Source organism: Pediculus humanus, genomic scaffold (genome assembly GCF_000006295.1).
Source record: "Pediculus humanus corporis 1103172108179 genomic scaffold, whole genome shotgun sequence".
NCBI classification, from domain to species: domain Eukaryota; kingdom Metazoa; phylum Arthropoda; class Insecta; order Psocodea; family Pediculidae; genus Pediculus; species Pediculus humanus.
The window spans coordinates 8,307-22,890 of NW_002987749.1; the positions used below are offsets into that span (position 1 = coordinate 8,307).

The following is a 14,584-nucleotide window of genomic DNA, read 5'->3' on the forward strand; positions in this document are numbered from 1 at the left end:
TTTAAATATAATTGTTTAAAATATCGAAGAGTAGTTTGTAGTTTTCATAACTAAAAAAAAGGAAAAAGGAAAAAAAAGGAAAATTTTAAATTTGGTTTTACGCGTGTAAACTTTCCCTTAATTTTCTTTTTATAATTATTTCCTTTGAAAAAGGTCGTCGTACGAATTTTCACGTATTTTCTCAACACTTAAAAAAAAGTGGGAAGGAAAAAAAAAAAAACTTTAATCACGTTTTAAAACATTTTTTTTTAAAATTTAAACAACGATTTGAAATTAAATCCTATGACCTTTGACTCTAAAAATACTTACCTTTTATGAATTACATTAAAAAAAAATGTATTTTTTATTTTAAGTGTGTAAAAGGTGTCGGGGAGGGAGAGGGGAGGGGAGGAAGAAAGGATTATGATGAACAAAAAAAAACAAAAAAATTTTAATTTATTCTTTATTTTATTTTTTTTTCATTTAAATTTTTATTTAGGAAAATAAAATAAAACCGGAAGTAAATGATCCGGAAAATTAATAATAAAATGAGGGAAAATTTTTTTTTTTTTTTGAAGTGACTACTACTTACTGTTTATTTTTGTAATGAACGTTTTTAAAATTTTAAATTGTATTATACATTCGTGTTTACGTATTGTATTATTATTCGTGATTATTTTCGTGTTTACCCCTCCCCCCTCCTGCCTTCTCCTCATCACATTTATTTATTTATTTTTACTTTTTTACTATAACCATTCTCGTAACTTTTATAAACGTGCGATGATACTCGTTTTCCCTTGTAACGTCCTCAGGGAAATAGGAAACGTTATTTTCTTTCGATTAAAATCCCCCGCGATAAAACAAAAAATAAAATGTGGTTGACAGGTTTATTTAAGTGAAAATCATCATCATCATCATTATCACCGTCGGAATTATTTCCGTTTTCCCAATTGTTTAAAATCTTCTCTCACTTATTCGTCTAAAATATAATTTTTTTTACATTCATTTAAAATATTTTTCCTTTTCATTTCGGGTGTATAAAATTTTCAAAGGAAAAAAGGAGCATTTTTCTTTCCCCCCTTACCCCTACCCCCTACGCATACGCATGCATTCATATGTGATTAACGTGTATCTTATACACGTATGAAAAGAAAATAATACTATAACTAATCTGCGAAAACGTTTTTTTTTTTTTTTTTTGTAGTATACAAGTTTAAAATCAGTGTACTAGAAAGTTCTGATAGCGTAGTTTAAAGGTGAAGGATAATAATAATAATAATAATAATAATAATAATACGGGGGAAAATCATGAAAAACAGGAAGAGAAAGGAGGAAATAAAAATTCGAATGCTTCCTTTTTTTTTTTGTGGAATTTTATCACGATGGATTTTAAAATTCAATAAATACGTTTGATTTTTTTTTTACTAGTAGTTTTAATTGAATTAAACATGAGGAAAATATATCATAAAAGTAAATTTCTTTAAGACTTAATAACAAAAAGAAAAAAGTAGAAAAGGAAAAGAAAAGGAAAAATGAAAATGTTAGAGAAAAAATAAAAAAATAAAATTTTATTTTCCGCTTTTCCAAATCCCTTTTTTAAAAAAAAACAATAAAAATTTTTTTATTTTATTTTATTTTCACTTTTTGTAAATAATACAATTTTTAGCCGTGAAAAAATCAATTATTGATTATTATTATTATTATTATTAATTTTATTTATGTATTATTTATTTGTTTATTTATTGCATTTCATTTCGCATTATTCGATCGGAAAATAAACAAACGGAATTTAATATTAATTTTTTTTTTTTTTTCTTATTTTCGTAATGTCTCGTGTGATCGATTCGAAAAAATTTGTGACGTCATAAAATGAGAAATTCTTATCAATTGATTATTAAAATTTTATGTATTGATAATAGTATTCGATGCAAAAAAAGTAGAAATTTTCCCTTTTAGATATTGAAATTGTTCGTTAAAACCGATTTAAAATTATTTTAGGCCCCGTCGGTTATCACAATTTTATACCCATGACAATAATTTGATAAGAAACGAGAAGTTTAATATGGAAATTATCAATTCTATTTGTTTTCTAAATGATTTATAACGGTCGAAAGGGTTGGTGTAAGAATGTTTTTCATTCTCATGAAGAAAATTGATAGAAGAAACGAGAGAATGAATGACTGATATAAATATAAACAAATTAAAGTGTCAATAAGGAGAAATTGGGAAATTGAATATATATATATATATATATATATATATATATATATATATATATATATATTTAACAATTCTCAACCTTATTGTAAATAAGTTTAGAAAATACACTTTGTTTTTTTTTCTGTCTAAGTGGATCGTCAGGAACACGATAATAATAATAATATTAAAAAAAACAAGGATCGATTTTCACGTTATTTGATTAAATATTTTATCATTATTATTATTATTTTTAACCGTCGTTTTAATCGATAATTTTTTAATTAAAAAATATTTTTCTTTAAAAAAAAAAAATAAAACAAACAAATGAAATGCGTGTGTGTATATGTATAAATCGAATCGGAAAAAGAATTATTTGTTTTTCTGCTTACACGTCGTATTAATAAGAATTTTTTTTTTTCAAATGAATTTTTATTAATTAAAAAAAAAAAAAAAAAGAAAAATTAATATATTAAATTTAAATAAATATGTCCGGATTAATAAAAGGGGGAGGGGAAAAATGGAGATGGGAGGAGGAAGAGGGGAGGGAGGGATGGAAGGAGGAAGAGGGAAGGGAGGGATGGAGGGAGGGAAGAGGAGAAATTTATTAACGTTACGTTTGAGGTTTCGATTTTTTACTCTTTTTTTTTTCCGGGAAATTATTATCGTTTGCTTTTCCTTTAAGAGTTTGGGAGAAAAAAAAAAATTTTTTTTGTAATTTATTAATAATTCTAAAAAAAATCTATTTAAATGGATAAAACAAATTTAATTATTATTATCATTATCATTATCATAATTGCGTGTTAGTCTATTTGTAATTCTATGTGAACGGAACCAAGTTTTTCCTTTTGATTATGTATTATATTTTTCGCCCAAGCTTTACATTCAATGTTTATGAGTATTCCAGCTGGAAAATAAAAATAAAAATTTTTTAATAAAAATTCAAAATGAAAAAGTTTAAGCTAAAGAAAAGAAAAAAAAAAGTTAAAAAAAAAAAAAAGAGTTAAAACATCGGGTAATCAGAAAACGACTTATTGAGCACAAGTTTTAATTTTTTTTTTTTTTTTTATCTTCTTCATCTTCATCGATTCCAAAAAAAAGAGGGAAAAATGGGGGAGGAAAAAAGGGGAGAGAAAAAAGGGGGGAAAAAAATTTTTCTCTTTTACGTTCACCGTTTTTTCTTAAAAAAAAAAAAAAAAAAATTTTCCATTTCAAACGGTAAATTTTCTGCCCAATAATATCTGCCATGATAAAGCGCGCGTAAGTTTTACCTCCTGGCAAAATGATTTCCGAGCGAGCGATTTTAAATTAAATTTTTTTTTTATTATTCTTCCCACATCTTCCCATCGCTAAATCCCTCCCTCTCTTCCTACCTTCATTCCCCTCCTTTTTTTTTTTTATTCGATCGCTTATTCAAAAAGATAATAATGATAATAATAACAAAAATATATTAATCGTATTATTTTCCGATACCTTTTTTTCTTTTTTTTTTTTTTTTTATTTGTTAATTCAAAAAAAAAAAAAAAAAAAAAAATTTAAATTGCGCAGGAATACCAACTGGCACTCTGCATATATATATATATATATATATATATATATATATTTTTATACTTACACGCACACGCACACACACACACACCGAAAAAAAACATAAAATTTTATCGTTTTAAAAGCTTTTAGCAAAAAAAAAAAAAAAAAAAAAAAAAAATGTCCCCTCCAAAAAAAAAAAAACTTTCAAATCTTAAATTGAAAAAAATTTCTGTGCTTTAAATTTTCTCATTCTCTTACTCTCTTCCCCCCCAAAAAAAAAAACAAATAAAATCCCACCCGCCTGTCCCCTTCGAAAATAAAAAAAAAAAGTAAATTTGATGAATTCATTTAAAATTAAATGAATTTAAATATTTACTTTATTTTTATTATCATTATTATTATTATTATTATTATTATTATTATTATTATTATCATCACGGAACAAAACTGATGAGTGAAAATTTTTTTTTATTTTATTTTTGCATTATTTTTTATGAATCGAGGCGAAACAAAAAAAAAATAATAATAATAATTTGAATATTTATGTACGACAAAGTAAAAAAAATAATAAAAATAAAAAGAGAGAGAGAGAGAGATGGAAAGAGAGAAATAAAGGAAATGCTTTGGCCATGTTTGAGTGATTTAATCCGAGTTTAAGGTTTTAAAAAAAAAAAAAAAGTAATAATAATAATAATAATAATAATAAATGAAAAATAAACAACGAACGAGGAGGGAAAAAGTGAAAATAAAAAATCAATTCAACATTAAAAAAATGGTTTTTCCTTTTTTCTTTTTTTCCTTTTTTTTTTTTGTCTCACGAACAGATACAGTTTTTCAAATCGTAAATCCTTTAACATTAAAATGAAAAAAAAAAAAAAAAAAAAGAAATAAAGAATGAAACGGATATTCAGTTACAGAAAGGAAGAAAGAAAGAAAAAAAAAATGGAGGAAAAAAAAAACTTAAATCTTCTTTTTTTCCTCCCCTACCCCGTCTGGTTTTTATTCTCTGACTCGGTTTCAATTTCTACTCATTTTTCTCATAAGATTTGTTATTATTTTTCCTTTTTTTTTTTTTTTTAAATTTAAAAGTCATTAATCTTATTTTCCTTTTTACTACCCCTCCCTTTCCCCTTTCCCCCCTCCTCCACTTTTCCGCTCTAATTTGTGATTCGAAAGGTATATAACAACTCGGATTAAAGGGAAAATTTTTAAAAATTAAAAATTGATGAGGTTAAACCTTTTTTTTTATAAATTTTGTTTTAAGACTTTTAAACGAGAGTAAATTAAAAAAAAAACGCGTCGTGGAATTAGAAAAAAATGGTTTTCCCCCTCTCCCCCCACTTATTTATCTTCCATCAAAAATTTTATATCGGAAATTACTTTTGAATAATTTACCAAAAAAAAAAAAAAAAAAGAGAAAAATCGTTGGAAAAAAAAACAATTTTAAAAACTTTATCGCGATTCCAAAAATTATAATAAAATTAAAACAACAAACAACAAACAAACAAACAAACAACCAACAAACAAACGACAACAACAGCAACAACCAAAGATCAAGATGTTAAAATATGAGACGAAGCTTTTACCTAAATTAAAGTGAAATCTTTATTATAAATTTTTTTTTTTTTTTTTATAGAAAAATATTTTACACTTTTTTATAATTTAAAATTATTTTACTTTGTTGACATTTTGTAAAGAGCCTAAAAATTACGTAGGCGACAAATAAATAAAACAAGTAAATTAACATTTTTATAAAAGAAGACCTCTTATCACAAAAAGATAAGAGATAAAAAAAAAAAAAAATGAATTTAAAAAGGCGTAAAATAATAAAATTAAAAAACAAACTAATTATTTTAATTAATTTTTTTTAATATTCTTAAATGTCGCGTTCATCACACGAACAAACAAACAAACAATAACGTAAATATTTACGTTACCTTTTAAATTTTGAACTTTTAACCTTTAGGAAAAACGCGAGGGCGAGAAAAACTCATTAAAAAATTTCTTAATTATTTATCATGAAATAACAAACGCAAAACATAAAAAATAAGTTTAAAAAATTTCCTTTCCCCCCTTCCCCTCAAAATATTTGCTAACGTTTAAAAGTTCGATTGATTGATCGATTTTTTTTTAAATTAACGCAAATTCGTTTCGAAAAAAAAATTGAAATTTAATTAAATTATCTATTACGATAAATAAACCTAAAAAAAATTTTTTAGTCATTTTTGGCTTTAAAAAAACAATTTTTTTTATTTTTTAATCCCTCTTCCCCATTCCCCCCATTCGTTTTCCGGAAGGAAAAAGCAACGTGGAAAACTACAAGGAAAAGTCATTAAGAAGACGTTTCTATTAGTTTTCCCACGTTAGAAAAAAAAAAAAACAAACTTTTTTTTCTTAAATTGTTTCCGTCAGTTTTACTTTCTCTTTCCCTACCCCCCGCTCGACACTCCGCCCCCCCCGTTGAAAAAGATTTTATTGTTTATCATCAATTTTTTTTTTTTTTTTTTATTAAATTTATTTAAGTTTAACGAGTTAATGACCTTTTCTTTCTTTCTTTCCTTCTTTTTAACCTTTGTCTTAAGCTCGTTAAAAAAAAATTTCATCCCCTTTAATGATCTTAAATACAAACGTGTTCGTGATTGTTGTTGTTGTTGTTTTTAACTTGAAAATACACGTGACCACGTGATTATCACTTTTTTATTCAATCAAAAGTTAAGAAATACGTTTCTAATACTCTAATCCGATCTGTACAAACACACCACACAACAACACTTCGACTCAATTTTATTTTACAAAGACAAACACAATAATAATAATGACTAAACAATGTTTTGAATCGTAATAATCCTTTTTATGATAATAATAATTAGAGCAATAAACGATTGTAATTTATTTAATAATTTTTTAATTGAATAAAATATTTATTTATATGTTTACGATAAAAAAAAAAATATATATAATACTTACTTTTCGGCCTTTCGAGATGTATGGCTAACAACGGACTCAAATACCCTTCGTTATTTTCAAATGGATAAAAATAACCGGGGAATCCCCTGTTTCTCGGAATGTAATGAACGGGCCCAATGTTTTCTCTATCCAAAGGATTTTCTCCCTGACAACTAACCCAAATTGTGTTTAGCTAAAAAATAAAAATAAAAAACAAAATATTTAATTATTTGGATGGCTTATTTTAAATCTTTTTTTCTTTTTTTTCCACTACGGTTTTTTTTTCTACTGTATAAATTTTTATTTATTTCTTTCCTTTTTTTCTCCTTTTTTTTTCCTTTTTTTCCATTTAGTTTATTTTATTTTTTATATAATAATAATAAAAAAGATTACCTTTAAGGTATTTAAAAAAGTTTTTTATGTAAACCGGGTCAATTTTTTTTTTTTCTTCCTTTCTCGTCAACTTAATAATATTGATGATAATAATAAAAAAAAGGAAAAAAGGAAAAGTCTATAAACAATTTTAATTAAAAAACCTAATTGTAAAAAAAAAAATAAAAAAAAATTAATGAAAATAATGAGAAAAGAAGATTAAAAAAAAAAAGGTTTTTACTTAATGAGAAAGAAAGAGAAAGGGAGAGAGAGAGGGAGAATAATTCGAGTTTTATAATTTTGTTTTTTTTTTTTATTTAAATTTTAAATAAATAAATAAATAAAAAGTTTATTATTATTATTATTATTATAAGGAAAAGGTATAATTAAAATTATATTTTTTTATAATCGATTTCATTAAAAAGAAAACTAATAAATTTTATCACGTGTGTGCGTAAAAACCTTTTTTTTCATAACTTTTAAAAATAAATTTTTTTTTTAAGGTTTGTGTGCGTGTGTTTGTGTTTGTGTTTGTTTTTTTAAAAGGGGGATTTAAAAATTTATTACAAAAGTCAAAAAAAGAATGTTTTAGAAAAAGGTTTAGAAAAAATAATAATAATAAAACTATCTAAAAAAAATTACGAGGTTTAAGCGTGCGTGAAAATGATAAAAGGAAGAAACGAAAAAAATTTACTTTTAAAAATATTAATTTTAAATCATTCATTCTCATTCATTCTCATTCATTCACACCCGAAAGAATGTTGCAAATGTCACCGTGAAAATAATAAATAAATAAACAAAAGAATTAAAAATTAAAAAAAATATTTTTTGTTGTTTAAATATTAAAAAATTTTAAAATGAAAAAAAAAAAAAAAAAAAGTTTGTGACGTATCGATTCGAAAAATAAATTAATTATTTATATATAAAACCGCAAAAAGTTTCAAAACTTTCTCTTAACGGTTACTATATATATATGCATGTACGATTCGAATGTCATCATCAATTATTATCATTATTATTATTATTATTATTATTATTAATCTCACCAATTTCGAATCCATAGCTTTTTGTAAAGCGATATGTTCTTTGAGATCTGTCGGCATTGATTCTGGTAAATTATCCGTATCGTTATAATAATCCGGTTTCCAACCGTAAATCTGTAAAATGGAAAAAAAAATTGAAAAAAATAATAATAATAATTCGTGTTGTGACGTCATCGAGTATAAAAAAGGCAAAAAAAAATTTTATTCCCTCCCCCCCACATTCATAGAGTTTATTTTATTTATTTTCGTATCGGAAATGGTTTTTATTTATTTATTTAAAAAACTAAAAAGTGTAGTATCCCCTTGCTTTCTCCTACCTTCCCCCTCTTCTCCTTCCCCTCCCCTTTTTTCGAGTAATGATTTTAAAGTTTAAGTTTTTTATTATTACTATTATTCGATCGAATTTTAATTATTCGGGTTTGTAATAAAGTACGACTCAATTAATAATTAAAAAAAACTTTGGTTTGTTTATTTATTTTTTTAACATTACGCGGCGTTTTAATAATTTAATGATTTAAATTTAAATTTAAATTTAAAAATAAATTTAAAATAAATTAATGAAGTCGAAAAAAAAATAAAATAAATTAGAAAACTTTTACGGGGGAAAAAAAAAATTTGTTTTTCAAATCATCCGGGGGTTTTTTTGTTTTACACGTCATTGATCATTTTTGCATTGATAAATATAAACAATTAAAAATTTAAATTTAAATTTAAATTTAAAAAAAAAAACAATTAACTTTATTACTTTTAATAACAAAAAGCTTTCAAAAAAAAAAAAATGACTGAGTTTAAATTGTCATTCAAAAAAAAAGTTTTTCTTTTCTTTTCTTTTCTTTCCTTTTTCCTTTTTCTTTTTTTTATGTAAGTGAGGGAATTATATTAAAAAAAAAAAATTTAAGTGTAAATTATTATTATTATTATTAAAATTATTATTATTATTACTATTTAATTACACTTGAGTGAAAATTATATAAAATGGAAAATGAAAAAAAAAAAGAAAAAAAAAATTTTTTTTTTTTTTCATTTTATTATAAAGCACGTCAATCAAAAGCTTTTCAAAAACTTTTATCATTATTATTATTATTATTATTATCATTATCATTTTTTTTCCTTTCTTTCCATTTATTTATTTATTTCACAGTTTATTCTTCTGCTTTATTTTTGTTTTTTTTTTTTTGCGTTCGATTTTTATTTATTTATTTATTTATTTTTTTGATTAACGTTAAGTTAAAAAAAAATGAGTAAATATTTGTTTTGTGAAAATTCAGTTCGGAAAACCGGAAAAGGAAAATGAAAAAATAAAAATAAAAAAATTATTCGGCCTCGTTAAATTGTTATCATTCGGTCATATAAATAATATTATAGTAAAAGGAAATGATTTTCCTTTGAATTTTCCAACTTATTCTAATTTTTCTTTTATAAAAAAAAAAGCATTCATGCACAATAAAAAAAAAAATTTAATGTATAAATGGTACGTAGAAATCTTTTATTATTATTATTATCATTCGCGGATCTTAAACCTGTAGGTCGTCATTTTTTTTTATTCGAAAGGAAAAAAAAAAGAAAACGCGCATGCGCAAAAATATTTCCCTTTCCGGAATAGAATTTAAAAGAGAGAGAGAAAAAAAAAGTTTAAAATTCTTCGTATATAAAAAATCCCCGTGAAAAAAAAGAAAAAAAAATGAAATGCAAGGAAGAATAAAAAATAATAATAATATTTTCTTTTTCCTGGATATTTTTCTGGAGTGTTGAATAATAATAATAATAATAATAATGCTCGACGTATAAATAAAAAATTTTTTTTAACGTAAATGATATTCAATGACGATATGAAAAACATCAAAAAGAATAAAATTTGATATTTTATTTTTGTTTTTGTTTTTGTTATCCCCACTCCCCGAAAAAAAAAAAAGGAAAAATGGATAACGTGTTTGAATGGTTTTAAAATTTAAATCTTTCCCCCCTCCTCAAAAAAAAGAAAGGAAAATCTAAGAAACGATTCGTTTTTTTTTTTTAAACTTACTTTCCACAAAAAAAAAAAACTTACTTTATTTAATTTTAAAAATATGCAGGGCCCGGATTTGTGATAATTAAATGAATTTTCTTTCGTGCAGGGATGCCAATTTTTAACGTCAACGTTGCAAACCTGATTGCTGTTTGGGGGCCTGTCGTAATCGCAATTGTATATATTTTGTCCTCTTCCCGGTGTTAAACCTGGATGCCTGTAAACTGTTAATACAAAAAAAAAACAAAATCATAAATCAAATTATTTATCTTTGTCGTTCGAATACGTTTAAAATTATCACGTGACTTTTTCCCACACCCCTTCCCCTCAAGCGGGAAAAACAATAAGATCAATATGTATGTATATATATACATGCGAAAAAAATTATTTAGAATTTCAGGAAATGAAAAATGAAAAACTCTTTTTTTTTTTTTTTGTTTGTTCGATCGTTTGTTTGTTTGTTTGTTTTTTTTTTACCTGACCGAAAATAAATCGTTATCAAATCGTTTTTATTAAACCGAATAATTTTTTTTGATATGTGAAAATGACAGTTTTTGTTTGTCGACGTCACACACGCGCATTTTTTTTTTTTTTAAATCAAAAATATAAAAGAAAAAAAAGAGAGCCTAAAAAATGGCGTAATAATAATAAAATTATTATTATTATTATTATTTATTTATTTTTTTAAAATTTAAAAATAAAATTTCGTTTATGGAAAATTGTGGAAATTTTTTTTTTTCCGTTTAATATGGGCTTTAAACAAAAAGGTCAGACGTTATGAAATTTTGGAATTGCAATCATCTATCGTATAGTTACTCCCCCCCCCAAAAAAAAAAATGTTCACGTTTGATAACGAAAAAAACCTTTTAACGGATTTAAAAAAAAAAAAAAAAAACGTCATCAGGTGATAACGTTAAAAATAAATTTTCTCACCTTCTAAAAATTCATTCAGAGAATTTATCCAATACTGAAAATTTTGTCTGTCGCTTCCGTTGTACCAAATCAAAGTACTTTCAACATTTTCTCCCGGTGGGTGAGGTCTAAAACCCATACCTGGAAATAATAATTCCATTATAAAAAGTTCAAAAGTTTGATATATGCTATAAAAAAAATCGTACCTGGATTTGTTCCTATGAGTGATTGTTCGAGTTTCCATCTGGGTTCTTGAGTGTTTAATGTTTGAAAAAACACCCACAACATAATTGTAAACATTGCAGCGAGTACGATGTAAAAAACAAAATAGAAAAGTGATATTTTCGCTAGGGGGAAAAAAGAAAAAAAATCAATAAATAAATATCGATTTATCGGAAATTTACGTAATACGTCTAATTTTTTTTTTTTTTTTTTTTACAATTAATTAATTAATCGACAAGGAAAAAAAAAAACGGATTTTTAGATCAACGTTTTTTGTACAAAAAGGATTTTTTATAAAATACCGGAAAAGGAAAACGACGAAGAGTGGGAAATGATAAATATATTTACGTATAACTTATTATTATTATTATTACGTAAAAAGGTTAATAAAACCTTTTGAGGTTAAATTCAATTTTTAATTCTTCGACCAAACAGATTTCGATGGGTTACGTTTTTTTTTTTTTTTGCAAATTTTTTAATTTATTAATTTTTTATATATTAAATCGTCTAAAATTATTAATTAATAACTATAATTCAATAAAATTAAATAAATAAAACATTATTATTATGGTCACTCTTAAACACGACAAGGCTCTTATTTGTCGGGGTTGTTAAGCATTTATCCCAGGTCTCTACCCGATTCCTTAGGGACAAATACTCGAATATCGGTGGTGCTATTTATAATATTTTCCGAAGAATGTGGGCCGTCCCACATAGTGCGATTTCCTGGATGGTTTCTTCTTTTAGGTTCTTCATAATCTTCTTTAAATTTCCTTTTATTGAATGTGGCATGGCTCCCAATGCTCCCACGATGACCGGAATCGTTTCAGTTTTTGTTCCCCACATCCTGGTTATTTCAATTTCCAAATTTCTGTATTTCAGCCTTTTGTCTGCTTCTTTGGCTGTGGTGTTTTTTTCTGCCGGCACGGATACCTCAATTAACTTACACCATTTTTCCCCATTATGCCTGAGTATGATATCCGGTTTGTTAGCTGGCACAGTTCTATCAGTGTGGATTTGTTGATCATATAGAACTGTGCATGGACCTACTGTCGTAACCGGGCTTGGAATGTGGTTGTACCACTCCTTGGGTAATCCATCCATTCCATATTCTCGGCATATACTCCAATGGAGATATTGACATATTTTATTGTGCCTTTCTAAATATTCATGTTTTGCCAGTATCGGACAACCGGAAATTAAATGATCGATGGTTTCCGATTGAGATTGGCAAATTCGGCACTTGTCATCTTGGCGGACTTTGAGAATTACTTTTTCATAGTTATGGGTCCGCAATGCCTGATCTTGAGCCGCTGTAATAAACGCTTCTGTTTCAATTTTAAGTTTTCCACGCCGTAGCCAATTGTGCGTGCTCTTCTTATTAATATCTTCGGCATTTATTCTTTTTAGGTATTGCCCATGTAATTTTTTCTGTTCCCATTTGCCTATTAATTTCTTCTGAGATTGGGCTTTGCTATTATAAGTTGCAAGTTGCCCTTCTTCCATTATCTCATTTTCTTTATTTTCTAGGACGATTTGTTTTGCCTTTTTCAGAACTCCTTTTTTTGTAGTTTTTTCTTCTGCATGTATAACTTGGGCTAAAATAGGGTCCTCTTGATGGGATTCTATGTATTTTCCCATTCCAATAATGGCATTCTGGTGTGCCGCTTCTATTTGTCTTAATCCTCTTCCTCCATCTTTCCTGCTGACGTACAATCTATCCACATCAGCCTTTGGATGTAACGCACCATTCATGGTTAATATTTTTCTTGTCCTTCTATCTAGGTGCGTGATTTCTTCTTTCGTCCAGTCTACGAGGCCAAAACTATATTCTATTACAGGAACTGCTAATGTGCCGACGGCGGTTATCTTATTTCTTCCATTCAGTTCCGACTGTAATATAAGCCTCAATCTTTTAAAATATTCTCTTTTCAATCGAGGTTTAATTTCCTTGTTGGCTATCCCAAAATTTTCTTCAATCCCCAGATATTTGTATGATGATCCAGGGTCCAATTCTTTAATAAGTTCTTCTTCGGAGTCTTCTATATTCTGCTTTTGTTTTAACTTTCCTCTGACAATATTTATTCTGGCACATTTTTCCAAACCAAATTTCATGTTGATGTCAGAGGAAAAGGTTTGAACCGTCCGTAACATTTTATTTAACTCCTCTTCATTTTTGGCATAAATTTTTAAGTCATCCATATATAGCATATGGGTAATTTTCCTGCCTCCCGGTATCAACTCATATCCTTGATCCTTGATATTAAGCTGTCTGGATAGAGGAATTAAAGACATGCAAAATAAAAGTGGCGACAATGAATCTCCCTGAAAAATCCCTCTTTTTATAAATATTTTTCTAGAAGAGTATTTTTGCACTTCCAGCTGGGTGCACCAATTTTTCATACTCTTCTCGCAGAACGCTGTAATTTTAGGGTCTACTTTATATATTTTCAGTGCCTCAATAATCCATTCGTGAGGCACACTATCAAAGGCCTTTTGATAGTCAATCCATGCCATGCTTAAATTCTTCCTCTTTTGTTTTGCACTGGCCATGATCAATTTATTTATTAATAAAACCTCCTTGCAGCCGTAAGACCCTTTCCTGCATCCATATTGTTCAGGAGGAAAAATGTTATTTTTTCTTAAATGCCCATAAATCTTTTCAGCAATAATAGCTGTTATTATTTTATACATTGTGGGCAAACAGGTTATCGGCCGAAAATCTTTCGGTTCCATAGCTCCTGATTTTTTTGGCAGCAAATACGTTTTTCCCGTGGTTATCCATTCTGGCATTTCTTGCCGTCCCATTATTAATTTATTTATGGATACCAGTAAATACTTATGGGTACTTGTAAAATTCTTAATCCAAAAATTTTGTACCCTATCTAATCCGGGACTTTTCCAATTGGCCGTGTTTTTTAGGCATGTTTCTAAATCCGCCATTCTTACATCCGACATTGTTGAAGAAGCAATCCAGGCATGTGCTTCTTTTTCTTTATTCATCCATGTAGAGTTCTTATTTAGTGGATGAGATTTTTCCCATATATTCGACCAAAAGTCTGCCATTTTTTCTACATTTAAGGTGCTGGATCCATTTTGTATGTTCTGCTCTCTAATTGTTCTATAAAATTTCTTTGGGTCCGATTCAAACAATTTATTTTGTCGCCAAAACTGCTCTCTCTTCTTATATCTCCTTATTCTTTGAGAATAGAGCAATACCTTTTGTTTTAAGGTTTCCAAGGTAAGTTCTGTATCTTCTTTGGTCTTTAATTTATATGTCCTTTTAAGGTGATCCAGTTTCTTTATTGTCCTCTTCTTTAAATTATTATTCTTCTTCATTTCGGATACCAGGGAGATATGTGATCTTATTCTTTCTATT

At 26.4% G+C, this 14,584-nt stretch overlaps 1 protein-coding gene across 1 annotated transcript in view; it reads right to left on the minus strand.

The window, feature by feature from the left end:
- Nucleotides 1-2,978: 2,978 nt before the first annotated feature.
- Nucleotides 2,979-14,584, minus strand: part of Phum_PHUM411340 (sodium/potassium-transporting ATPase subunit beta-2, putative) — a gene marked incomplete at both ends in the record, with an annotated part of 16,597 nt that continues 4,991 nt past the window's right edge. Inside the window, 6 exons of the mRNA XM_002428893.1 lie at nt 2,979-3,082; nt 6,673-6,844; nt 8,070-8,180; nt 10,114-10,295; nt 11,005-11,124; nt 11,190-11,330. Coding sequence (XP_002428938.1) covers nt 2,979-3,082; nt 6,673-6,844; nt 8,070-8,180; nt 10,114-10,295; nt 11,005-11,124; nt 11,190-11,330 — 830 coding nt within the window. The remainder of the gene's footprint in view (nt 3,083-6,672; nt 6,845-8,069; nt 8,181-10,113; nt 10,296-11,004; nt 11,125-11,189; nt 11,331-14,584) is intronic.